This window comes from Pelophylax lessonae (genome assembly GCF_965119305.1).
Source record: "Pelophylax lessonae genome assembly, chromosome: 1".
In the NCBI taxonomy this organism is placed as follows: domain Eukaryota; kingdom Metazoa; phylum Chordata; class Amphibia; order Anura; family Ranidae; genus Pelophylax; species Pelophylax lessonae.
Window position 1 is genome coordinate 458,976,144 of NC_138768.1, and position 26,946 is coordinate 459,003,089.

Sequence of the window (26,946 nt, forward strand, 5' to 3'; positions counted from 1 at the left end):
TGGTCCTGGTGCCACACACCTCGGAATCGATGTATCAGCTAGGTTGATGAAACATTAGTGTGATACACCTGTTTCTTTGTGAATATGTAATGTTGATTTATATTTAACCCCTTTTGTTTGTTATGTGTTTTTTTTTGTAAATCAAGTTGTAGGTGTATATATACGGGTACCGAGATAGTCCATTTTCCTTCCTCTCACCTGGTGACCATGGGGGATGGTCTCTGGATTCTTTGTACTTTCAAATATTAACACAATGGATCCTCACATTCTGAAGATCCCTTGAAGAAAACTGTGGAGCAACAGCATTAGCTGCATTATTTTATATTTATTATTATGACATTAGAGATGCCAGTGAGATTTTAGATGTACTTGGGTACACTTTTGGACATATCAGCAAGATAAACTCATTTGACAGAATATTTTAAAGTGCTTAAACAGAGTCAAATTCCACTTGCATTTTACATTTCCAAGGCATTGATTAAAGCCCATGTCTAGCTAGTTTTATTTGAGGAAGGTTAAAGCCTTGTACACATGATGAGAATATCAGACAAATCCTTTTTTTTTTTTGTATGCTAGTCTCATATTAAAGCGGAGTTCCGGCCTCAAATACCTTTTTTAACTAAAAATACCCCTATAATACTAATCCATCACCCTTTACAGAACCGCTATTCTCATACTTATAAGGTGTACAGTATTGGATTTTAGTCAAAATCTTACTTTTAAAAATGCTGTCTGGGCGCGGCCATCTTGGTTGTGGGCATCTGAAGCCGCAGTGTAATCTGCTGTGTCCTTCTTCCTGATTCCAGGGAATGTTCTGGGAGTTCTTCCTAAATCCAGCCTCCTGGGAGTGATGGCAAACAGCTCCCAGGATGCAATGCAAAGGCGGAAGTGATGTCGGTGGCCGCGGCCACACAGGGGGGAGAAGGAGGAAGTACAATCAAAAATGCCCTGAAAATAAGGTAAGGGACCCCCGAAAAAAATTTAAAATGCCCAATTGTTGATCAGCATAGCGAGCACTCCAGGAATCACTAAAGTTGCAAAATAGGCAGGAACTCCGCTTTAAAAAGAAAGAGGTTACTAAACTTACAAAAATTTTCGTATGACAGAATCCAACTTTGGAAGTGATATACCATGTTGTATTGTAATATAATGTACTCTTTCGTTTTCTGAGCATGCGTAGTCTTGCTCTTCCGATTTTTTTTTTTTTTTGGACAAGTACTGTACTGATCGAATGAAAATCGTACGATCTCGTATTGTACGAGAAACATTTTTTTTTTGCATTTGTCCCTTCAGGTAATTTCGGATGAACTGTTGTGATCGGCTCTTGAAAGCTGTGTACTAATGATCAGATTATCGTACGAATGCTTCGAAAGTGCTATTTATCGTCTGCTTTTATGATCGTGTGTACTAGGCTTTAGGGTCTTTTTCAAGTTTTATTACTGTCTGTCCTGTTGGGATGAAGACAGATAGCAAGAAGGGATATGTCAAATGGAAACACATCCAGCAATAAAACAGTTTGTTTTTATTAATGGTGTGCAGAAGGGTAAGAACCCCAGAAAGGATCTTATGTGTGTGTCCCCACTAAGGGGATAATGGAGACACATACAGCAATTAAACCCAACAGAGGTTCTAATACTTCCCCACTCTACCCAACATTTTAAAAAATGGCTGGAATTGGACTTCTTTATTCTGTGTTAACAGAGAAAACATACAAACATGCACATTCTTGTCTGGTCATGATTTTATTTAGAACTATTCTGGACCATTCACCTCTAGAAGCCACAAAAAAAAAAAATCCAAGTTATAAAAAAGTTTTTTAAAAAAAAATTAGAATAAGGTAATTTATAGCTGTATATTTTGAATCTATAAGGTCACTGACAAGAAGTTTTAAAGCTCTTCATTTGTTTAGGATGACTTTCCAAAAGTGTGAAGGTAAAAAGTCTACATACAATTGATGACTATATTGATATTTACAAAACGCATGGGTATCCAGTCTTTATTGTACTAACACATCGAATGCATACCTGCTAGTAAATGGGCTGTTAACTCTTTCTTCAAATTCATGCCTTGGTGGCTTGTAGATGCTGCTATTGCTCAGGGCCTTGACTGGATTCTGTGACCTTTCTGAGTAGATCATAGTTGCAGTTTCATCTAGAGGGCCATCTGGAACACTTTTCACCTAAAAAAAAAAAGATGATCATACATGAAAAAATTGTGATGTATGAAACCTTAAATCATTAGAATTGACCTTAAAGTATTACTAAAGGCAAAACCTTTTATTTTGTTTTGGATGAAGGGAGTGTAGATGGATTTGAACACTCAGTTTGTATTGCTGTCTGTGCCCCCATTAGGTAGGGAGATTCATCCACTCTATTCCTCCTGTTTACTGTTATCATTGTGAATTATGAGAAGTGAAGGTAAATCCCCACAGTGGGACACAGATGGAAAAACCAACAGGGGTGCTAACCCTCCCTTACTCTATCAAAAACGTTAAAAGAAGTTTTATCTATTGTTCTACTTTAATGCTCAATTTCTTCTTTTATAGCCTATTTTAACCACTTTAATACTGGGCACTTTTACCCCCTTCCTGCCCAGGCCAATTTTCAGCTTTTAGTACTGTCACACTTTGAATGACAATTGGGTGGTCATGCAACACTGTGCCCATATGTGCCCATATGAGCAGCGGCTCTGTCACTGACTGCAGACATCCTAAGTCTCCTGCTGTAGCCAGGGGATGCAGCCTGATCAGTGCCCATCCAATGCAGCCTCACAAGTGCATGCCTATCCAATGCAGCCTGATCAGTCCCTATCTAATGTAGCCTCACCATTTCGTGCCTATCCAATGCAGTCTGCAATGAAGAGAGAGGAGAGACGCTGGATTACACAGAGCGGGGATCTCCCGCTTACCCGGCGACCGCTGTCATACGAAGTCCTGCCTCCTGGACCGGCTCCTATGATAGTAGTCACCAATGTGCTGTCTATCATAGGAGCCGGTCCAGGAAGCGGGGCTTCATATGACAGCGGCCGCTGGGTAAGCAGGAGATCCCCGATCTGCTTTTAATCCGGCAGCGCTCCCCCCTCCCCTCCAAAGCAGCCTCTGCCTACAGTTAGTTGGAAGCTGCTGTGGCTGTGCCCCCGACTCGGCTTCCTTCCTCCCCAGCAAAAAAATAATAATTCTCAGGGGGCAGTGGGCTGCATTGTCTGCAGTTCCGGGCAGCATGCGGCCCTCGGGCTGCAGGTTGGACATGCCTGATTTAAAGGGAAAGAGTTCCAGAATCATATGGTAGAAGAGGGTCACCCACGGGTCCCTAGGGACTACTATATGAAACAAGGTTTGAAAAAGACAAAACATTCTGGACCAAAAAGTAATCAAGTTTGGGCAGGACCACTAAATGTTTACTTTAAATGTCACTATGTTCACCAAACCTCCTGAAACGCTTGTCACTGTAAATCGTGATAGCATGAGCTATTTAAGTTGGTACCCAATACCATCTAAAGAAAACCTTATAGGCTGCTTCTAGAATGGTGGTATTAAAGGAGCACTTTGCTATTCTGGATCAGATTTTGCTCCAGTCCTCCAGTTCCAGTGAGTCCGTAATACATATGAAAGAGGTGAGTGGACTCTCCCATAGATGATAAATATAAGTCTAAGAGATCCCAGGGAATGCAGGCAGACATGTAAACTATGCTCCTTGTCATTGATGTAATCCAATGTCAGAGTTGAAATGAATGATAGTATTCCACAATAGGTACTTTATGATGTCCTTGCAAGGTTGCCCAAGCAGGAATAGCGAGCAAGGCCAGGAAATGATGTACCTAGTACCTACAGAATCTCACAAAAGTGAGTACACCCCTTACATTTTTGTAAATATTTTATTATATCTTTTCATGGGACAACACTGAAGAAATGACACTTTGCTACAATGTAAAGTGGTGAGTGTACAGCTTGTATAACAGTATACATTTCCTGCCCCCTTAAAATAACTCAACACACAGCCATTAATGTGTAAACTGCTGGCAACAAAAGTGAGTACACCCCTAATTGAAAATGTCTAAATTGGGCCCAATTAGCCATTTTACCTCCCTGGTGTCGTGTGACTCGTTAGTGTTACAAGGTCTCAGGTGTGAATGGGGAGCAGGTGTGTTAAATTTGGTGTTATCGCTCTCACTCTCTCATACTGGTCACTGAAAGTTCAACATGGCACCTGATGGCAAAGAACTCTCTGAGGATCTGAAAAAAAGAATTGTTGCTCTACATATAAGAATATTGCCAAGACCCTGAAACTGAGCTGCAGCACAGTGGCCAAGACCATACAGTGGTTTAGCAGAACAGGTTCCACTCAGAACAGGCCTTGCCATGGTCGACCAAAGAGGTTGAGTGCACATGCTCAGCATCAAATCCAGAGGTTGTCTTTGGGAAATAGATGTATGAGTGCTGCCAGCATTGCTGCAGGGGTTGAAGGGGTGGGGGGACAGCCTGTCAGTGTTTAGAACATACACCGCACACTGCATCAAATTGGTTTGCATGGCTGTCATCCAAAAAGGAAGCCTCTTCTGAAGATGATGCAGAAGAAAGCCCGCAAACAGTTTGCTGAAGACAAGCAGACCAAAGACATGGATTACTGGAACCATGTCCTGTGGTCTGATGAGACCAAGATAAACTTATTTGGTTCAGATGGTGTCAAGCGTGTGTGGCGGCAACCAGGTGAGGAGTACAAAGACAAGTGTGTCTTGCCTAAAGTCAAGCATGGTGGTGGGAGTGTCATGGTCTGGGGCTGCATGAGTGCTGCCGACACTGGGGAACTACAGTTCATTGAGAGAACCATGAATGCCAACATGTACTGTGACATACTGAAGCAGATCATGATCCCTTCCCTTCAGAGACTGGGCAACAGGGCAGTATTCCAACATGATAACGACCCTAAACACACCTCTAAGACGACTACTGCCTTGCTAAAAAAGCTGAGGATAAAGGTGGTGGACTGGCCAAGCATATCTCCAGACCTAAACCCTTTTGAGCATCTGTGGGGCATATCCAAACGGAAGATGGAGGAGCGCAAGGTCTCTAACTTCCACCAGCTCTGTGATGTCATCATGCAAGAGTGGAAGAGGACACCAGTGGTAACCTGTGAAGCTCTGGTGAACTCTATGCCTAAGAGGGTTAAGGCAGTGCTGATAAAAAATGGTGGCCACACAAAATATTGACACTTTGGGCCCAACTTGGACATTTTGACTTAGAGGTTTACTCACTTTTGTTGCCAGCGGTTTAGACATTAATGGCTGTGTGTTGCGTTATTTTGAGGGGACAGCAAATTTACACTGTTATACAAGCTGTAAACTCCCTACTTTACATTGTAGCAAAGTGTAATTTCTTCAGTGTTGTCACATGAAAAGATATAATAAAATATTTACAAAAATGGGAGGGGTGTACTCACTTTTGTGAGACACTGTAGGTACCGTTGTGGGTAGTCCAATAAACAAAGAACCCTGGATGCTCCATGCCCATGTGGTAATAGTGTGTTGTTGAAGATAGGCAACAAGGAAAAAAAGGGGGACATAAACCTTCATAAGTATCATACTAAATCCCAAAGCCTCAGGCTTTATAGCATCAGAAATCTTTTAGAAGGATAGATATGCCTTATTAGGAAGCCAAAGTAAAGCAGTGAGTAGGAGCCACAATTCATCAGTTCTAGAAACTGTGAGATTTGTGTAGTTTACAATATTTTTCTTTTTTTTTCAATAGGTTTTTATTGGGTTCTCATAATAAATAAATAATGTTGTGCAAGGTTAGATACAATATAAAGAAAATCTTCAGCTGTACATGCATAGCACACATAAATGAGTAAGCATGCACTGTATCCTGGCAACAGGTGTGTAAACTATAAGGAGACTGAGATGTAGCTAACCTTGACAAACTGAAAACGTGTAGAGACTAGCATGCAGCAGAGAAAAGGAAGACTAGAAGAAAAGTAGAAGTATGGTAAAGAGGAGGGAATAGGGGTCAAGGGCACATGGGAATAGGGAAGGCAGGATAAATGGGTACCCATTACTCGCCCGAGATAACAGACGTCATAAAATAACCCCTTCCAGTTTATAATTCTAAGAGTTGTTTTTCAATGGTAGGTAAAAGAAAGTTTTAATCCAAGGGGCCCAGATCTTGTCAGCGCTGGGCTTTCTGTTTAGCAATTTTACTGTAATTTGTTTTCACCTGACTGAAGATCTCCACGCTTAACAATAGTTTGCTTAGTACAGTAAAGCCTTGGATTGCGAGCGTAATTGGTTCCGGAAACATGCTTGTTATCCAAAGCACTCGTATATCAAAGCAAATTTCCCCATAAGAAATAGAATGGTAACTTAGATAATTCGTTCCACAACCATTTATTTATAAGTATTTTAGTTTATAGTCCATATAAAAAAATTATAGCAATGTGATAGGTTGTGTAACCATAAAATGTCCATCCATAAATGGCAGCCTCCACAAGGGGATTAGCAGCAAAATCCAGCAGGAGCTACAGAGTATAAAAGAGAAAAGAGGTGCCTCTAAGTGTAGCAATATGGTTACATTTATTGAAGGTACAACATTTAGCAACGCACGTGGTTGATGAATAAAAGAGGCACATCTAAGTATGTAGGCATCTGGGGTAAAACTGACCACATAGACCATCTTCCACACCGCTGGCTCTCACCGCTGTCAGTCTATATTTGTGACCGGAAGACTACCCTGCAGTAGAGCGATCTGAAAGCAAGGCTTGAAGCACTTGTGGAATACTGTCACTTTTTGAATCTGCCGCCTTTAGCAGCAGAGTAACCCATACATGACGTAATGGACGCCACCTCCGGGTTACGTTATCAGAGACCCGATCGAAGCCGCTTCCAGCTTCCAGCAGTCGGCGGACGTGTCGGCTGGGTGCTCGGGTCTCCCGGTGGGACGGAAGACCCAGGCAAAGCCGCGGAAGGCGGCGGGAAGGGGGGGGGACGTCCCGTCCTGGTCGCTGGGGGAAAGATTGAGCGGCTCCCGAGCCACATTGGTTGTTACTGCTGGAAAGCCGACCGCCGGCTCTAAAAAACGGTACCGGGATGATGCCTCTAGCTAGAGGCATCACCCTGGTACAACCACGCAAAGTCAGCCAACGTAGGTCTACGTGGCTAGACGTAAGGTGGTTAAATTGAAGATATGTCAATTGGGTTTTAGTTTAGTAGTGCTTCTCGCAAGACTGGGTGAAGCAGGTGGCCATATGTTTTTATACTTTAGTTCACAGGGCATGGGCCAAATTTGCATAGAAGTGCCAGAGACTGGACATCCACAAAAGCATGTAGAGAAGTACCTTGGGCAAAATTTTGAAACTCTGGACTTTCTACCATCTTGGTACCTTCCGTGACGGTGCTGACCAATCAGAATCTGTCTAGCCCGTACTGTCAGAACTGCACAAAGAGAAGAAAAAGCTGCGGGATTTCAAATCCCCGAACCTGTGAAGTGGCTTTTCGATGTCTGACAGTGGGTGATCGGCAATCTGGTACAGCGGGACTGGAGGGGGTGGGGAAAGGGGTCTGTCCAGTGGATGGCTGAAACCACTGGAGGCTGGGAGGAGAGGGGGAGACAGCCATAGAAGAGGCAGGAGGAGCCCAAGCCGCATCCGCTGATGTCCACAGTGGGAGCCAGTGATGGTGAATTCTGTCATGCAGGGAGGTTTCCTGAACTGCTCCAGTGTGAACTCAGGCTCAGAATTGACTATAGCAAGCCTGGGTTCACACAGTAGCTATGAGGGAAACTACATGCGATTAGGACAGAAATCCCAGTTCATTCCTGTTTAAATCACATGCAATTCTTTGCAGTGTGATTTGAGCCCATTCATTTGTATCGGCTAAAATCGCACTGCAAAGGTATCGGTTTCTGAGCTTTTGCATGAGTACTACTTGTGCAAGTACTCAGTATCGACATCGATACAGATACTAGTATCAGTATTGGTGAAATCTAATGGAAACCTCAGCTGCTGAGATACCTTTATTAAAGGTCTCAAAGGCATTAGCAGAGAGAGAGAGAGAGGAGAGAGATGTAAGTGTTGGAAACACTGGCTGGCTCTGTCAAATTAAAAAAGAACTGCTTTACAATGGTTACTGTGCACAGGTGCAGCAGATTCTGTGTGCTCCAGTTTTAGTAAATATCCCTCATTGCATCAGTGAGAAAAAGGTCCAACTTGGTAGTGTAACTGGTGCACAGGTTTATAAGAATGTGTAGGCTTAGTTTTCCATGCCTCTTCAAAATTACCCAAAAAATTGGACAGATAACTGTCCATATTCCAATCCCACAAGTTCCTGGAATGTGCTCTCGAAAGTACTGGGTGCTGTAGCGACCACCAGCTGGATACTGGAGCATGCACAACACAATGCAAATACTCCCCAGAATACCACGGACCTTCAATTAAAGCGGAGTTCCACCCTGGATTTGTTTTTTGTTTTTTTAATACCCCCGGGACAGTCAGGGCTAGTGCATTCCACAATGGCTAGCCTCTGATCTGTCCTGGGTTGCACTTACCTGCAAGACGAAATACTTACCTTGCAAACGTCTTGTCCAGCGCTGCCATCTCAGATGTGGGCAGCTTGAAGCCAGCGCGTCCTCTTCGGCGTCTTCTTCCGCCTTCTGTGGTCCCACGATGCTCTGCGCCGGCCCCGACGTCACTTCCGGGTCGCGCGTGTCACCCCTCCACAGCTTCTGGGCATGCCCAGAAGCTGTTTAGAAGGGGATGACGCGCGCGACCCGGAACTGACGTCGGGGCCGGTGCAGGCGCAATGATTCCTGGGAGCTATGACGTCCAGCTCCCAGGAATCATTGCAGAGCCAGGAAGTGACGACGGGCCGCGGCCGAGGAAGGAGGAAGAAGGAAGTAAGGTAAGTATATTTTCTTCGCTACGAGGTAAGTAAAAAAAAAAAAAATATGCGATTATCCATTTCTTTTTCAGGTGACCCGGAGCGAGAAGATGGAGGTAAGTATAAAAATAGGGTGGAACTCCACTTTAAGTTCAAAAGTTTTTTCATTAAAGAAAGATCATATCACAGAGTAGTGCAACATTTCAGAGACATGCAGGATCCCTTCTTCATCACATGTGATATGATCTTTCTTCAATAAAAAAAAACATTAGTACCTTTTTTAGTGTTCTGTCAGCAGTCTGCCTTCACAAAGCAGCAGGCTCCAACAGCTGCAAGAGAGAGCAAGCCCTGAACATCAGTCAACCCACATATATAAAGACCTGTGGACAGCTAAATTTAATATGAGATAAGGACCTAAGAATTAAGGCTTCAGTTCTGCCAAAGCTCTACAAAGCCTATGGGCTCCACGACCTAGAAGAGGATTTATTAATTTATTATTTATCTGAGAAAACAAAAAGTTTGTATTCTCCATCTGGGTAACAACCCATGGAGCCCTTCACCATGTCTAGGTGAGAAACGTAGGTGACACATATACATCATCTACAATCTTGCCAGTCAGGATATATATACATGTACTGGCCACTTTATTAGGTACACCTGTTTAATTGCTTAGTAACACAAATTGCTAATCAGCCAATCACATGGCAGCAACTCAATACATTTAGCAGTGATGAACACGATTTGCTGAAGTTCAAACCGAACATTATAATAGGGGGGAAAGGGGATTTAAGTGTCTTTGAACTTGGCAAAGTTGTTGGTGCCAGAAGGGTTGGTCTGAGAATTTCAAAAACTGCTGATCTGCTGGGATTTTCAAGCACAGCCATCTCTAGGGTTTACAGAGAATGGTCTGAAAAAGAGAAATTATCCAGTGAGCGGAAGTTGTGTGGATGAAAATGTCTTGTTGATGTTAGAGGTCAGAGGAGAATGGGCAGACTGGTTTGAGATGACAGAAAGCCAATAATAGCTCAAATAACCAGTCGTTACAACCAAGGTATGCAGAATACCATTCCAGAATGCACAACACATTGAACCTTGAAGCAGATGGGCTACAGCAGCAGAAGACCGCACTGAGTACCACTCCTGTCAGCTAAAAACAGGAAACTGAGGCTACAGTTTGCACAGGCTCACCAAAATTGAACAATAGAAGATTAGAAAAACATTGCCTGGTCTGATGAGTTCTGATTTCAGTTGCGACATTTAGATGGTAGGGTCAGAATTTGGCGTAAACAACACGAAAGCATGGATCCATCCTGCCTTGTATTAACAGGTCAAGCTGGTGGCGGTGGTGTAATGGTGTAGGGGATATTTTCCTGGCAGACTTTGGGCCCCTTAGTACCAATTGGGCATTGTTAAAAAACGCCACAGCCTACCTGAGTATTGTTGCTGACCTTTCCTTTATGACTACAGTGCACCCATCTTCTGAGGGCATCTTCCAACAGGATAATGCACCATATCACAAAGCTCAAATCATCTCAAACTGGTCTCTTGAACATGACAATGAGTTAACTTTACTCCAATGACCTCCACAGTCACCAGATCCCAATCCAATGAAGCACATTTGGGGTGTGGTAGAACTGGAGATTTGCATCATGGATGTGCAGACAACAAACCTCTAACAAAGAAGAGAAGCCGGAAACCGGAACCAGAAGCAGGACCTTGTGTGTGTGTGTGTGTGTGCGGGCAGGCAGTGTGCAGCGCGTGCTGTGTGCTGAAAGTGGAGGAGGAGAAGGAGCTGCAGGGAGAGCCGGTGCAGGTGTGGGAGATCTCGGGGGAACCAAGGTGACCGGGAGGAACCGAGGTGACCGGTGACTGAAGGGGAGTATCATCTGACCCAGAGGGACTGAAGGTGGACCAGGACGTGAGTAGGTGACAGATCAGCTGATCGGCCGCTGGGGGAAGTCAGAGGGAATAGTTTGTGACTATAACTGTACTGTGACTGACTGTAACTGTACTGTGACTAACTGTACTGTGACTGTAACTGCTGTAACGGTACTGTGACTGCAACTGAACTGTAACTGACTATAACTGTGGGTGTAGAGTAGTACCTGAGTATCTGTGAGTACCTATTACTACCTGAGTGTCTGTGAGTACCTATTACTGTGCTCTGCGACTGACTGTGCTCTGCGACTGATTGTGCTCTGTGACTGACCACTCTGCGACTGACTGTGCTCTGCGACTGACTGTGCTCTGCGACTGACTGTGTTCTGCGACTGACTGTGACCTGCGACTGACTGTGACCTGCAACTGACCGTGACCTGCGACTGACTGTGCTCTGCGACTGACTGTGACCTGCGACTGACCGTGCTTTGCGACCGACCGTGCTCTGCGACTGACAGTGCTCTGCGACTGACAGGGCTCTGCGGCTGACATTGCTGGAGCAGAGCGACGCCCCTACCTGCCAGGGGAAGAACTCCTACAGTGAGGCCGGGAGAAAGGGAAAGGAAAGACAGGTGCTGGTGGTAGGAGACTCAATCATTAGAAGGACAGACAGTGCAATCTGTCACAAAGACCGTGAGCGCTGAACAGTCTGTTGTTTACCGGGCGCTTGGGTTCGGCACATCACGGATCAGGTGGACAGATTATTGGGTGGGGCTGGGAAAGACCCAGCTGTCATGGTACACGTGGGTACCAATGACATAGGCAGAGGAAGATGGAGAGTCCTAAACGATTTCAGGGACTTAAGCGCTAAGTTAAGGAATAGGACCTCTAAGGTAGTATTTTCAGAAATACTACCTATACCTCGAGCCACACCAGAGAGGCAGCGGGAGATTAGGGAAGTTAACAAGTGGCTGAGGAGCTGGTGTAGTAAGGAGGGTTTTGGGTTCCTGGAGAACTGGGCCGACTTCTCAGTCGGCCACCGGCTCTTTGGTAGGGACGGATTGCACCTAAATGGGGAGGGTGCAGCCGTACTGGGTGAGAGGATGGCCATAAAGTTAGAGGGGCTTTTAAACTAGGTGATGGGGGGAGGGTACAGATGTAGAATTAGCCAGTGGGGAGCAAGATTCAGAGGGCACAAATGGGGACATTAGCGGTAGGGTGTTCAGAGCTCCGAAACCCAAGGTGGGTATGGGGAAAAATCACAAGAGCAGCCTAAAAACAACATCAAACAATGATATATGCAACTGGTCAGAATTACGAGGTTTGTATACCAATGCCAGAAGCCTGGCCAACAAGATGGGAGAGCTGGAGCTGCTGATATTTGAGGAGGACTTCGATTTTGTGCGGATAACAGAGACTTGGTTCGACAGCTCTCATGATTGGTTGGCGACCATTCAGGGGTATTCCCTTTATCGCAGGGATAGAGAAGGTAAAAAAGGGGGAGGGGTATGTCTGTATATTAAGAACAGTGTACAGGTAAATATGAGGGATGATATTAATAATGGAGCTATGGACGAGGTAGAAACCCTATGGGTAGAACTTAAAAGGGAAGGCACTATAGGGATGGTAATATTGGGCGTATGCTATAGGCCCCCCAACCAGAGGGAGGAGGAGGGGGAGGTGGACCTCCTTTTACAGATAGGATTGGCAGCAAGGATGAGAAATGTCATTATAATGGGGGACTTTAATTATCCAGATATAGACTGGGCAGAAGGAACCACGCATTCAGCCAAGGCTTGGCAGTTCCTAAATGTTTTGCAGGACAATTTCATGAGTCAGATGGTGAATGCACCGACAAGAAACAATGCAGCACTTGACTTTCCGATTACCAACAATACAGACCTGCTCACGGATATAGAGATATGGGGCAACTTAGGAAACAGTGACCATAGGTCAATTAATTTCAGTATTAATCATAGTAATGGGAAACACAAGGGTAATATGGACACTGAATTTCAAAAGAGCCAATTTCCCAAAACTACGCTCCTTGTTAGAAAATATCAAATGTGATAGAACCCCGGGAACAAAGAACACGGAGGAAAAATGGGAGTGCTTCAAGAGCATACTAAACAAAGGGATTGGCCAGGGCATTCCAAAGGGAAATAAATTTAAAAGAGCAAAACTGAACCCTGGGTGGCTAAACTCCACCATAAAAATGCATATTAAAACTAAAGAAAAGGCCTTCAAAAAATACAAGAATTACAAAGAGTGTAATAAGAAATGTAAAGACGAAATCAAGGCGGCTAAAATAGAACACGAGAGACATATAGCGGAAGAGAGTAAAAAGAACCCCAAGAAATTCTTTAAGTATATAAACAGTAAGAAAGTGAGGCCAGAACACATTGGCCCCATAAAAGACAACAAAGGAAATATGGCCACGGAGGACAGAGAAAAGGCGGAAGTGTTAAATAATTTCTTCTCTTCAGTCTTCACAAAAGAATCGGGGGGCTACACTAACCTAGCTTGTAATGCTAAACTAAATAATACACCTCAGGAAGTACCGCCATGGCTAACAGAAGATAGACTTAGAACTAAACTAGAGAAACTTAGTGAGCTGCCACCTAGATAAAGGAAAGCCTGTGGATGTGGTGTATCTGGACTTTGCAAAGGCCTTTGACACCGTTCCCCACAAACGCTTACTGTTCAAACTAAGGAAGGTAGGTATGGACCATAGGTTGAGTACCTGGATAGAGAACTGGCTCCAGGGGAGAGTCCAGTGGGTGGTGATTAATGGGGAGTACTTGGATTGGGTGGGTGTGGAAAGTGGGGTCCCCCAAGGTTCTGTCCTGGGGCCAATCCTGTTTAATTTATTCATAAATGATCTAGAGGAGGGGATATCGAGTACAATCTCAGTATTTGCAGATGATACTAAACTAATCATGCCAATATCTTCTATGCAGGATGTGGAAACCTTACAAGCGGATCTGAACATAATAATGGGGTGGGCAACTACATGACAGATGAGGTTTAGTGTTGAAAAATGTAAAGCAATGCACTTGGGCATCAGAACACGAAAGCAAGCTACTCACTGGGGGGGGGGGGGAACCTCTGGGTGAGTCTAGGATGAAAAAGGACCTGGGGGGTACTGGTAGACAACAGGCTTGGCAGTGGCATGCAATGCCAAGCCGCTGCAAGCAAAGCCAACAGAATACTAGCATATATAAATAAGGGGATTAACTCCAGAAATAAAGAGATTATTCTGCCACTCTACAAGACTCTGGTCCGACCACATCTGGAGTATGCTGTCCAGTTCTGGGCATTGGTCCTCAGGAAGGATGTGATGGAACTGGAGAGAGTCCAGAGAAGGGCAACAAAAATAATTAGGGGAATGGAGGACATCAGCTATGAGGAAAGACTACAAGCACTGAACTTATTCTCTCTGGAGAAGAGACGATTGAGGGGGGACATGATATCAATGTACAAATACTGTACTGGCGACCCTAGCATAAGGAACAAACTTTTCAGAGAAAGGGAATACAATAAGACACGTGGCTACTCACTAAAACTAGAGGAAAAACGGTTTAACCTTAAAATACGTAAGGGGTTCTTTACTGTCAGAACAGTAGGGATGTGGAATTCTCTTCCACAAGCAGTGGTATCAGCAGGGAGCATCGATAGTTTCAAAAAACTATTAGATGGGCACCTTAAAGACCACAACATACAGGGGTATACAATGTACGGTTAACAGCAAACACATCATAGGTTGAACTGGATGAACTGATGTCTTTTTTCAACCTCACAAACTATGTAATTATGTAACTATGTAACAAGTGCGTGATGCTAGCATGTCAAAATGGACCAAAATCTCGGAGGAATATTTCCAACACCTTGTTGAATCTATATCTATGCCACGAAAATTAAGGCAAGTCTGAAGGCAAAAGGGGGTCTAATAATGGCCGGTAAGTGTATGTACTATTGCAGCATGTTTTCAAAGCTTAGCAGTGCATGTTTCCCAAATCTCTGCATAGCATTACATGAAAAATAATTAATATGTCTTTTAAAATGTTACCAGTTAACCCAACTGTGGTCTTGGAAATATATGAGCTTTTAGATATGGCAACTACCACAGTTGGGAAGTCTTAAAGCGGAGTTCCGGCCACAAAAACATTTTTTCAATAAACATACCCCCGGGACAGTCAGGGCTAGTACATTCCACAATGGCTAGCCTCTGATCTGTCCCGGTTCGCACTTACCTGCAAGAAGAAATACTCACTTTTAAAATTTCTTCTCCAGCGTTGCCATCTCTGTTGTGGGCAGCTGAAGCCAGCGCGATCCTCTTCTGCGTCCTCTTCCGCGTCTTCTTCTCCCAGAATGCGCCTTCACCGGCCCCTCTCGTCACTTCCGTTGCAGCGCCGCATTCCTCCACAGCTTCTGGGCATGCCCAGAAGCTGTTTAGCAAGGAATGCGGCGTCGCACCGGAAGTGACGAGCGGGGCCGGTGCCGTCGCATTGATTCCTGGGAGCGATGACGTTTAGCTCCCAGGAATCATTGCAAACCGGAAGTGACGGCGCGGGCCGCGGCCGCCGATGGAGGAAGTGGAAGACAGGTGAGTATTTCTTTCTACAATTACAAGGTAAGTAAAAAAAAAAAAAAAATATCCTAACTATCCAATTCTGTTTCAGGTGGGGAAAAGCAAGCGGATGGCCACAAAATCGGTTATGTCGATTTTGTGGCCGGAACTCCGCTTTAAGGTTGTAATAATCAGTAAAAAATCATATCTATATAAGAAAAACTCACAAAATCTCAGTCAGCAGTCAATAATTCCAGATGCATGAGACCGAGTTGTAAATCAATTAATATACAGTGGCAAGAAAAAGTATGTGGACCCATTCACATTAACCGGTTTTCTGTAGTAATTTGCCATAAAATGTGATCTGATACTCATAAAAGTCACAATAGACAAACACAATGTTCTTAAGCTGATAAAACCCATTAAACATTCACAGTGCTGAAGGAAAAAGTAAGTGCACCCTTGGAGTTAATAGCTAGTAAAATCTCCTTTGTCAGCAATGAATTCAAGCAAGTGCTTCCAGTAGCTCTGGATCAGACCTTCACAACTTTTCCATAGACATTTTTGACTATACCTCTTTACAAAACTGCTTCAGCTCAGACACATTTGTAGGATGTCTGGTATCCATGGCTCTCTTGAGGTCATTCCACAGCATCTCAGTGGGGTTAAGGTCTGGGCTCTGACTTGGCCCAGACCTTAACCCACAAATTATTTTGATGCTTTGAGTCATTGTACTACCACATCATACAAACTTCTACTAAGCTTCAACTGGTGGATCACTATCATGACATTATCCTGTAGGATATTTTCGTAAACTTGGGAATTCATTTTCCCCTCGATGTTGGCAAGTGGTCCAGGCCCTAAGGCAGCCCAAATCATGATATTATCACCAGCATACTTCACTGTTGGGAGGATGTTTTGATTTTGGTTAGCTAGGAACTTTTTGCACTACCCACATGGAAGAAAAATATATTAAAAATATATTTTGAAAAAATATTTTTTATTTTTCCCAAATATATTGGAAATATATTTGAAATGCTACAATTTTGGCCATATTCAATATATTTCAAAATAATTTTTCCCTAAATATATTGGAAATACATTTTTCTTCCATATGGGTATATACAGTGCTAAGTATTCTTCCTGAACAATTCAACTTTTGTCTTATCGGTCCACAAAATATTTTCCCAAGAGCGTTGCAGTTTGTCAAGATGTTCTTTGGCAAACTTCAGGTGTGCAGCAGTGTTTTTTTTTTTTTGGAGATTGGTGTTCTGCCATGGACGTCCTGCCTTTTTAAAGGCTTACTTATGGTAGGGGGGCACACAATTGTAGTGTCCACTCTGTTCTGCAAATTAAAAGACAGAGGGGAATCAAGGGTTGAGTGATTTATGTGGAGAGGCATCCCCACAGCTGCATGTGAAATGGGAAGAGGTGCAGCATTTGAAGAAGCAAGAGCGCTGATACGTACTATTCAGTAGAAATGGTATTGCATAGGGGAGGGGGATTTTTGGAAAATGTTACTGTTGGTGAACTTACACTTTAATTTTACATTTAGCTTAGTCCTATAGAGGCTATCCACATTCAATAAATACCACAACAGATAAAAAGAAATTAAAAAATATAGTGGTAATTCACAGCAACTACCCAGTTCACTTAATATATCTTGCTAATTGAAATAGTCTATATAATTACATTTCCATACACTGTATATTGTTTTATTGCAGGACTTAGGGAACAGAACTCAAAAACAGCAATACAAAAATAATTGCTTTAGGGCAATAAAAGCTTGAAATTACTACCATGTAATTGGATAGTAATATTATAGTGTTTTCCCCTAGAACACCTAGCAACAGGTAATTAATATGTTACTTATAAAGTATGTACATTCAATAAGTCTGCACATGAGCCTGTCCCTGGTTTTGGAGAGTGTAAGACAAATTATACAGTGTTGCTATAGTGTTGTACTATTTTGGAGTACTGTCCTTGTGAATAGCAACAACTACTCATGGAAAAATACTGTGGCACAGCCAGCACAAAGCTCTGGTCATGTGGGAAAAAAAGATATACTGTAATACAGAAAATTATTTTCTAAACTAAACTAAAACTTGATATAGTCACAGAACACAATCACTACAAATGGAATACTTGTAGGAAAAGAAATAGCCGCACATCCAGGGATTCCAATAGGTTTCAAATACCTTTATTTCCAAAAAGTTGCAAGTGAAGACACCAGCATGAAGTCTCGTAGACGCGTTTCACACATGCATCTTGTGCTTAATCTTTACCCTCCGGTGGCGCGCGCTCGCCCACTAGAGGCTCGTAGGCGAGCGACGTAGTACTATGTCACTTTGCCTGTACGGGGCTGACCGCCGCAGTAAATAGTCGTGCGGCGCTCGGCAAGTGGTTAACAACGATTTAAAGCTGTTTGGTCGCTTGTTAGCAGACCGCGTAGCCAAAGTTATCACTACTCTGATCTCCCCTGACCAAACAGGCTTCATCCCTTCTAGACAGATAACGGATAATATCCGCTTGGCCTGTAATATTATTCAAGATGCCAACCTCTCATCCTGTCAGGTTATGATGCTGAGCCTGGATATACATAAGGCTTTTGACAGAATGGTTTGGTCCTATATGGAAACTGTCTCATCCAAAATTTGGTTTTAGGGGTAAATTTGTGCATCGCTGTAGGGCCTTTCACACCGGAATAAGACTACAGGGCAGGGCTGCCCCCTTTCCCCCATTGCTCTTTGCCTTGGCGATTGAGCCATTGGCACATTCTGTTACACTGAATCCTGATATTAGCAATATATGTCAAAGGGGACCAACCCTTGTCTGGTATCCTTGGTGGTTTCCTTATTTAAACCTTCTATGACTTATTGAGTTTAGGAGCAAACCTTTCTAAATGTACAGCCATGCCTGTCAATTTGCCTTCCTTGTTGACCGCGAGACTACAAGACTATTTTCACTTTGCTTGGTGTGCGCGACTCTTTGCCATCTCTGAGAGTTCGCTTGGCCCCTTTGCTGCAATGGATATACCAGATAAATTATCCATCTGTGTTTTTACGCATCAAACAGTGGTTGCAGATCTGGTCTTCCTACCATATCTTGTTTCTGGGTAGGATTCAAGCAGTGAAGATGTTAATTCTTTAGAAGTTTCTATTTTACTTTTAAGCTCGACCACTTTATGTTTCCTGGTCAACGATAGAGGCAATACAATCGGAGGTCAAAAGATTAATCTGGAAAGATAAAAGGCCTTGCCTGGGTAAACTACTTATGTATAGACCTCAATCACAGGGTGGCTTCGGTTTACCCAACATATGGAAATACTCTCTGGCTGCTAGACTGATCCAGTTGGCCCAATGGCATGCACCGACTGCTCAGATACCTTGGTTTTTACATTAGAAAAGTATTTCAATTGAGCCGTTTCATCTTCCCACCCTCTTATGGTCTAGGCCCATCCACCTCAAAGACCTTGCCTCATAGAATGTGGTAGTTAGTCAATCATACCAATTATGTTCATTGTACAAGGATAAGTTTGGCTTGATCTCTTCTCCCCCTCTGTTGGCCACCTATTTAGGGCACCCGAAAATTTCCCCCTGCATTCAACTTGACAGGTCATTTTTCTAGATGGATTGAGCAGGGCTTAGTTACTCTGGAATCTTTCCTACAAAATTCCTCTTTTAGCTCACTCTTTAGCCTTCAACAACAATTTGACCATCCCCATTTGGAATTTCTTAAATTCCTCCAACCTAGATACTCCTTTTACGAGAATTATCACGTGAGTGGTGGGAGATCGGCCTCTGTTATTGAGCAGATGTGCAATGCTTCATCTAGGGATTCGAGGTACCATTTCATTGATATACAAACAGATTAATGAACATGGTCTCCCTGTCAAGTCTACAGCTATGTTACAATAATAGGCAGAGACAGGCCAGAACTACTCGGCTGAGGACTGGTTGTATATGTTGTCTAATATGCACAAGAGTACTAAATCAATTGCAGTGAAAGAAGCTGTGGTTAAATTACATACCAGATGGCATTACAACCCTATCATTTTACATAAGATGTACCCACTTGTGCCGGATACCTGCTTCAGGTGCTGCCCTGACAGGGAGACTCACCTCCCATTTTTTTGGAGCTGTAAAGGTCTTAAGCCTCTTATGGCAACAAGTTTCTTCTACAGTTGCCCGTATTCCGGGGAACTTGTTACCCTCACATACCCTATGTGTTTACATTTTGCGGACCCTGGTATCAAGTAATGCAATGTATGGAGGCGATAAAACTGATGGAGAGAATACACCATACAGTTATGCAGTTATGGATACCATGCGTATATTCCATCCTAAATGGTTGACACCTATTAATTGTCAATCGAGTTAACAGGAATGTACCAGTCAATGGCGGTTATTATTTTTTTTACCTCATATACCTCTGTGATTTTGTAGTTGAGCTAACAATTGTTTTGGTTTATTCGGAATATAAGACTAATGTTTTATACATATTGTGTATTTTCATTCTCTTAAATAAAAAATTTAAAAAAATCTACCCTGTGAAGATATCCTAAAGCAAGGAAACTACTGCTGGGTGCTGCTATCATAGACGTGATGTCAGCAGCCCCAGCAAACTCAGAGCTGTCACTCAAGTAACACAAGTAACACAATATAGTATTCTGTATCCCTCCTCACCCGGCTGCTACATAATGCTGTTGTTGTTTACTCTTTCTGGGAAAGAGCTACAATGGGAAGTTATACCTAATGTCAAGAGTAATTAAAGTGGACCTCCACCTGCATCGCTAAAAATCGACTGGTCAACTGAAGGGGAAAAACACCTTCCTCCAAGATCTTGATGTGTACAGACGAAATCTCCTGCCTCAGTGAACCCGAAGTAGGATACCCATACACTGATCAGCCATAACATTATGATGAGTAGGCCCTCCCCCTACTAAAACAGTCCTGATTTGTCAAGGCATGGATGCCACTAGACCTCTAAAGGTATGCTCTGGTACCTGGCACCAACCCGTCAGTATTAGATTCTTAAAAATATTTGTTACCCCAGCATTTTAAATTCCTTACATGTGTCTGTTGTACCATGTACTTACGTCAAAAAAGGATGCAGTTCTCTTTATATTGCTTCCTTCTTATGAAATTCTTAATAATCCTGCCAATCTCTCTGCTTTCCCATTTCTAACTGACCACGATAGGCATGGAAGCTCATTCAAACAGCATGGTCAGTTTTCTGGCTGTGCTGCAAGCACAGTCTACCTGTTATAATCTGGGATTAGGCTTGGAGGCTAGTGGCAGTGGCAGTAGAAAGGTTTATGAGTAGTCAGACAGAATATACAAGCAGATCCCCTAGCAGATGACACTGGCTCATCTAAGGCATAGGATCTAAGCACTAGCTTGTATTCACCAGAGCTCCTAATGGTAGAGATGGATTTTGCTGTGTGCTAGCACCAGGTCCCAGTCCACAGGATTGCTCCACCAGGAGGTAAGCAAGCCGGGGTCTGATAGCAGATGTAGCAGGTGGAGATCTAGCAGTAGTCAGTAGCAAAGCCAAAGGTCAGTAATAAGTTACAGCTGGATGAGAACAGACAAAAGTGTAGTCGATGAACAAACCATGGTAGCTAAGATAAGGACTGCGGCATGTATACAAGGAGCAAGGCATGGGCTGGAGAGAGTACAATAATCTGGCAAACAGGAAGTGCAGAGACATGGCTTAAATCAGGAAGTTCATGGGAGGACGAAAGAGTTCAAGGTTCACCAGTAACAAGCTACAAGGCAAATTTGTCCAAGAAATCAGGCAGGGAGCTGTCCAACATCTCAGGTGGCACAATAAGAGGAGCTACAGCCAGACACTGCAGAGGTCCCAGGTTCAGATCTGGGCCCTGACACTGCCTGTCTGTCAGTGGTCCGACTTGTGCTGACACACCCTCCTGCACAGCCATTCACCGGAAGATCAGTGCACTGCTCTGCCTCTTGCTGAACCCTGCCCCCTGCAGTCTTTAGCTTTCCAAGCCCTTTATGCAGCTGAGAACAGAGATTATGTGATCACTTTAAAAAAAAAAGGGATATATATATATATATATATATATATATATACAGGGCTTTTTTCCCCTCAGAAAATAGGTATAGGAACTCAACAACGACCCCCCAAACTTTATCAACTCCGAAAAGCATCAAATAGTGGGTGTGGTCAAATTTCACAAACAGTGGGAGGCTCTTAAAGGGGCATTAAATACAAGGAGTGCAGAGTTCAGGAAGGAGGGGCTTACAGAAAGAGAGCAGAATTTGGGGGGCTGCTACAAACAGAGTGCAGAGTTCAACCTTTTCCCACAGCTGCTTACCTCTACATCCCCCATCCACATCTCACTTTCAAATCTCTTCAGCTGTGACCTCTACATGCAACCCCTTCCTCCCTCCACTGCCCCCATCTTATCCCCACCTCCTTAAAAACTCCACAATCTTCCACAACTAGTGTTGCTGTATTTAGCTGAAGCACCCAGTCGGCTCAAGTACCTCCCCGCACACTGTAGTTAGTTCCGCCTTCCTCACTCATGGGGAGATCATCCAGTGGGGTTGTCGGCATCTGCACTGCATCCTGGAGATCAGATCTGTGGGAGCCGTTGGGAGACAAACTGTCACTGAAAAACACAGAAGCCAGACTTCTGTGTTCACAAGTGAAAGTGGTGAGCAGGGAGCAGAGGGACTGAGCCAGAGGTGGTGGAACTGAGTTCCACCAAGTTCCAGCTGAAAAAATGCCATATATATATATATATATATATATATATATATATATATATACACAAACACAAATGTTTTGCCTTTAATTTCTATCGTAAACAGAATAGGTTGTTTAACAAGGTAAGGGTTCACACATAATTTAGGTCCTGTAGTTTGTGTTTGTAAGGTGGGGGTCTCAATGGATTGGACTATGTGTTTTTTCAGCACAGATTCTCAGTGGATTGAGATCTGTAGAATTTTGAGGCCAACACCTCAAACTTGTTGCATTCCTCAAACCATTCTTCAACCATTTTTGGGGTGTGGCAAGGTGCATTATCCTGTTGAAAGAGGCCACCTCCATCAGGTAATGCCATTTGCATGAAGAGGTGTACCCAAATATTTAGGTAGGTGGTTCATGTCAAGTAATATCCATATGAATGGCAGGACTCTGGTTTCCCAGAAGAACATTGTCCAAAGCATTGGACTGCCTCCGCCAGCTTGCCTTCTGCCCATATCCTGGTGCCATCTCTTTCCCAAGTAAGCAACACACGCACTCAGCCACCCACATTATAAAAAAGAAAATATGATTAATTCAACACGCAGCCTTTTTCCAATGCTCCATTATCCAGTTCTGAAGCTCACCTGCCCATTGTAGGTGCATTTGGCTGTAGATATGGCTCAGCATTATGGGCACCCTGACCAATCTGTGACTATGCAGCACCATACACAACAAACTGCAATGCCCAATTTTTCTGCTTTCAAAATATCAACCTTAGGAACAACATGTTCACTTACTGCTTAATGTGTCCCACTGACTATCAGATGCCATTGTAACAAGATAATCAATGGTATTCACTTAACCTGTCAGTGAACACAGTGTTATGGTTGATTTGTATATGTAAGTAAAAGATTACGGTAAATGTTTAATTTAAAAATCACTTGCTGCTGTTTTGGGATTAGCATGCAAAGGTGTATTTACCATTGATTTTTTTTTTTATTATTATATATAATAACAAAACAAACAACAACACACGCTGAGCACGGCATACAAAAATGTAAGTACACAGACTTACATTTGGGCATGGCTACTCATGGAATACGACCAGTAGGGAAAAGGTGAACATCAGTTTACATTGTACATAATACGTTTCATTCCAACTAGCTACGCAGTACGTGCCCCAGACAACCTCAATGCAGGACTAACAAAAATGGTATTCAGCCCTACTTCATGAGAGTAGCAACATTCGAGTAGCACCAACCAGGAGATGTATATAAAGTCCCTTTTGGCTTGTGGGAGTGTTCGAAGCTGTGGAAGGCTCCACCAATCACTTAGACCAAACCCTATCAAATTTACAGGGGCATCCCCTGTTGGCGTAAATGTCCCTATACAATGCCAGGCTGTTATTAATCAGTTGTTTGCAGAATGAAAGTGGTGGGGGCATAGATTTTTTCCAATGGAGAGCAATAGTTTTCCTAGCATAAAATAGTGCCCACAGACGCTCCGCCCGTGTGGGAAAAATAAGTTCCACCAGTCCTAGCAGACATTACCATTGATTTTTAGTGTAGGAGGAAGGTCAGCTTTAACAGGGGGGTATGAAAAGCCAGTTATTATATTAATTATGGAAAGAGAACAGTCATATATCTAATAACACTGGCCAGACTAAAGGAACTGTATCATCAGCTCATAGATGCAAAACACATCTAAGAATGGATAATATTACATATAATTGCATTAGAAAAAAGGTTGTTGCCTATTTATTTGGTCTGAGCGAGAAGGTTTTTTTCTCCACCCTGATAATAAAGTGCGAGATTAATTTGCTACCCTGTCTCATATTAGGAAAAGTGTTAATGAGTCACTAAACAGAAACTACTGATATCTTTGTGTAAATATACACTCAGAAAAAGACTGGCAGTTAGAGCCCAGCACACATGACATTGTGTTACACCCCTTTATCCAGGTAGCTGAATTTGCTAATGCACTATTAGTTTACATATATATTACGTAAAACAAAAAAAAAGAAAGGAATAAAAACAGAAACAATTTTACATAGTCACATAAACTTTAAAAAAAAAAAAAGTTAATGTATAGTAGTGTTTTCAACACTATATTGGACATTAGCAAACAGGAATGCTCTGGAAAGTTCAGAATCCCCTCGCAATCAATCAGTTGTAACTTGGGGATGCCTCCAACGTTGAGATTGTTTCATAAGAATCCCTTTTATTTTGGTTGATGTAGTGTATAAATAAGTATATGGGCTCATACATAAAAGGTGTTCCAAAAAACAAATAAAAAGAAAAAAAGGCTCCATTTAGCAATCTATACGAACACTTATTTCATTTTGAACTCTGCACTGACAGAAACGACAGCTAGAAGCTGACAATTTGCTATTCATAAAAAGAAATGTTGTTTTTAACACACTTTTCTTACAAAAGTCCCCTAGGGGGACTGTCGTGGAATTTTGACACTCTGTTACACCCCTTATACTGCTCTTCTTCTCTAGTTTTAGCATCCTTCTGTTTTGCCTTTTTTTGTACCCCATGCAACATCTCCCAAAACTGCTAATTTTATCATCCTCCACATACCCCCCTGTAGTGCATCTCTTCTCTCCTTACAATTGTCTCCTCTATTGTTTCTCCCTGGTGTCTAGCCAGGGTGTATGTGCAATGCTAGTTGCAAGCCAAAGCAAATGCCAGCCAGTGAAGGCTAAATGGAAAATATGTAAAGCATGTATCAGACTCAGGACCCAAAGAATTAAAGAAAACTCCAACTTAATCTCCTACTTCATTAACCACTTTAGCCCCGGAGGATTTGGCTGCTCAATGACCAGGCCCCTTTTTTCAACTTGGCACTGTGTGACTTTTACTGACAATTGCGCGGTCATGCAATGCTGTACCCAAACAAAATTTACATCCTTTTTTTCCCCACAAACAGAGCTTTCTTTTGTTGGTATTTGATCACCTTTGTGCTTTTTATTTTTTGCGATATTAATAAAAAAAGAGCGAAAATTTTGAGAAAAAATGACATTTTCAACTTTGTCTTTTAAAAAATATCCAATATACTCAATCTCTGTCATATATTTTGTCAAAATGTATTTAGCTACATGTCTTTGACAAAACGTATTTTTATTGGTTTGCGCAAAAGTTATAGCGTCTACAAACTATCATGTGGAATTTATGCAGCTTTTACATTCTGACTGCCTATCTCATTTCATGAAGTGCTAAAATGGCAGGGCAGTACAAACCCCCCACCAAATTACCACTTTTTGGAAAGTAGACATCCTAAGAAATGTCCTGAGAGGCATGTTGAGCTCATTGAATATTTAAATTTTTTGTCACAAGTGTTTGAAAAATGACTAAAAAAAAAAAAATTTTTTTTTTTTACACAAAGTTGTCATTGAAATGATATATTGCTCACGCATGCCATGGGTATATGTGTAATTACACCCCAAAATATATTCTGCTGCTTCTCCTAAGTACAGGGATACCACATGTGTGATACTTTTTGGGAGCCTAGCTGTGTACGGGACCCCGAAAACCAATCACCACCTTCAGAATTTCAAAGGGCGTAAATATTTCATTGCATTTTCTCACTACCTATCACGGTTTAGGAGGCCCTGAAATGTCAAGATACCATAAAACCCCCCAAATTACCCCATTTTAGAAAGTAGACATCCCAAGCTGTTTGCTGAGAGGCATGGTGAGTCTATCGAATATTTTATATTTTGCCACAAGTTTTGGGAAAATTTAATTTTTTTTAACACAAAGTTTTCACTAAAAGATATATTTCTCACACATGACATGGGTATATGGGGAATGACACCCCAAAATACATTCTGCTGCTTTTCTTGAGTACAGGGATACCACATGTGTGAGACTTTTTGGGAGACTAGCTGTGTACGGGACCCCAAAAACCAATCACCACCTTCAGGTTTTCTAATGGCATAAATTTTTGATTTCACTCCTCACTACCTATCACAGTTTCAGAGGCCCTGAAATTTCAAGATAGCACAAAACTCCGATAAATGACCACATTTTGGAAAGTAGACACCCCAAGCTATTTGCTGAGAGGCATGGTGAGTCAATGGAATATTTTATATTTTGCCACAAGTTTTGGGAATATTACTTTTTTTTTTTTAAACACAAAGTTGTCACTAAAAGATAAATTGCTCACACATGCCATGGGTATATGTGGAATGACACCCCAAAATACATTCTGCTGCTTCTCCTGAGTACAGAAGGTGGTGATGGTGGTGGTGGGAGTGTGGGGGCCTAGGGCATTTTATTAGAAACAGCCAAGTCATCTTTGTAAATGTGTCTCTTGATGTCATATATTACTGTCTGATTTTTGGGTTCATTATTGAATTATGGTTTGTTAGTAACATGTTTTCTTCTGAGTTTTAAGATGCTACTATGAGATGCATACAGTGGTTTTCAAATTCTAAATTTTGTATCCACTTTTACCACACCATGCTTGCTAAGTGTTTGATTTTATCTAAAGTGGTATATTGTGTGTGATATACCTGATGTATACAGTAGTTGTTCATATGATGCAACACATGTTTGTTTTTTGGTATATTTTGGTACATTGTGCAGTAAATTCACCTAACCTTTATTGTGGGGCAAACAAATGTACAAGTTGATTTCTTTTCTGTACATAGTCAAATTGCAGGGGGAGAAAGTGTATCCCTGACTCGAGCGCTGGGCTCATCTTCCACCATGCCTGGGCAAGCTTGGTTTGTTTTGCTCAAGCAAATTGGACAGTCCATAGAGTGTACCTTCTTGATAATGCTGCCAGTATGTAGGGTTGCAGAGGTCTGGAGTAAAGCTAGGCATACTGCATTGTCTCAAAAGAGGCCACCACTAAGATCAGAACTCTAATGCAGAAGCGCAGAGCAGAATGACTCCTGGATTACA

The 26,946-nt window shown here is 42.5% G+C and overlaps 2 protein-coding genes across 4 annotated transcripts in view; both read right to left on the minus strand.

Annotated features, from left to right (window-relative positions):
- Positions 1–26,946, minus strand: part of OCEL1 (occludin/ELL domain containing 1) — a 245,874-nt gene that overhangs the window by 137,374 nt on the left and 81,554 nt on the right. The gene's annotated exons all lie outside the window — the stretch shown is intronic.
- The window catches only part of LOC309562532 (occludin-like), an 80,937-nt gene that overhangs the window by 25,592 nt on the left and 28,399 nt on the right, over positions 1–26,946 (minus strand). For both annotated transcript variants that reach the window (XM_082266780.1, XM_082266779.1), the window contains exon 4: positions 2,025–2,179. In XM_082266780.1, coding sequence (XP_082122906.1) covers positions 2,025–2,179 — 155 coding nt within the window. The remainder of the gene's footprint in view (positions 1–2,024; positions 2,180–26,946) is intronic.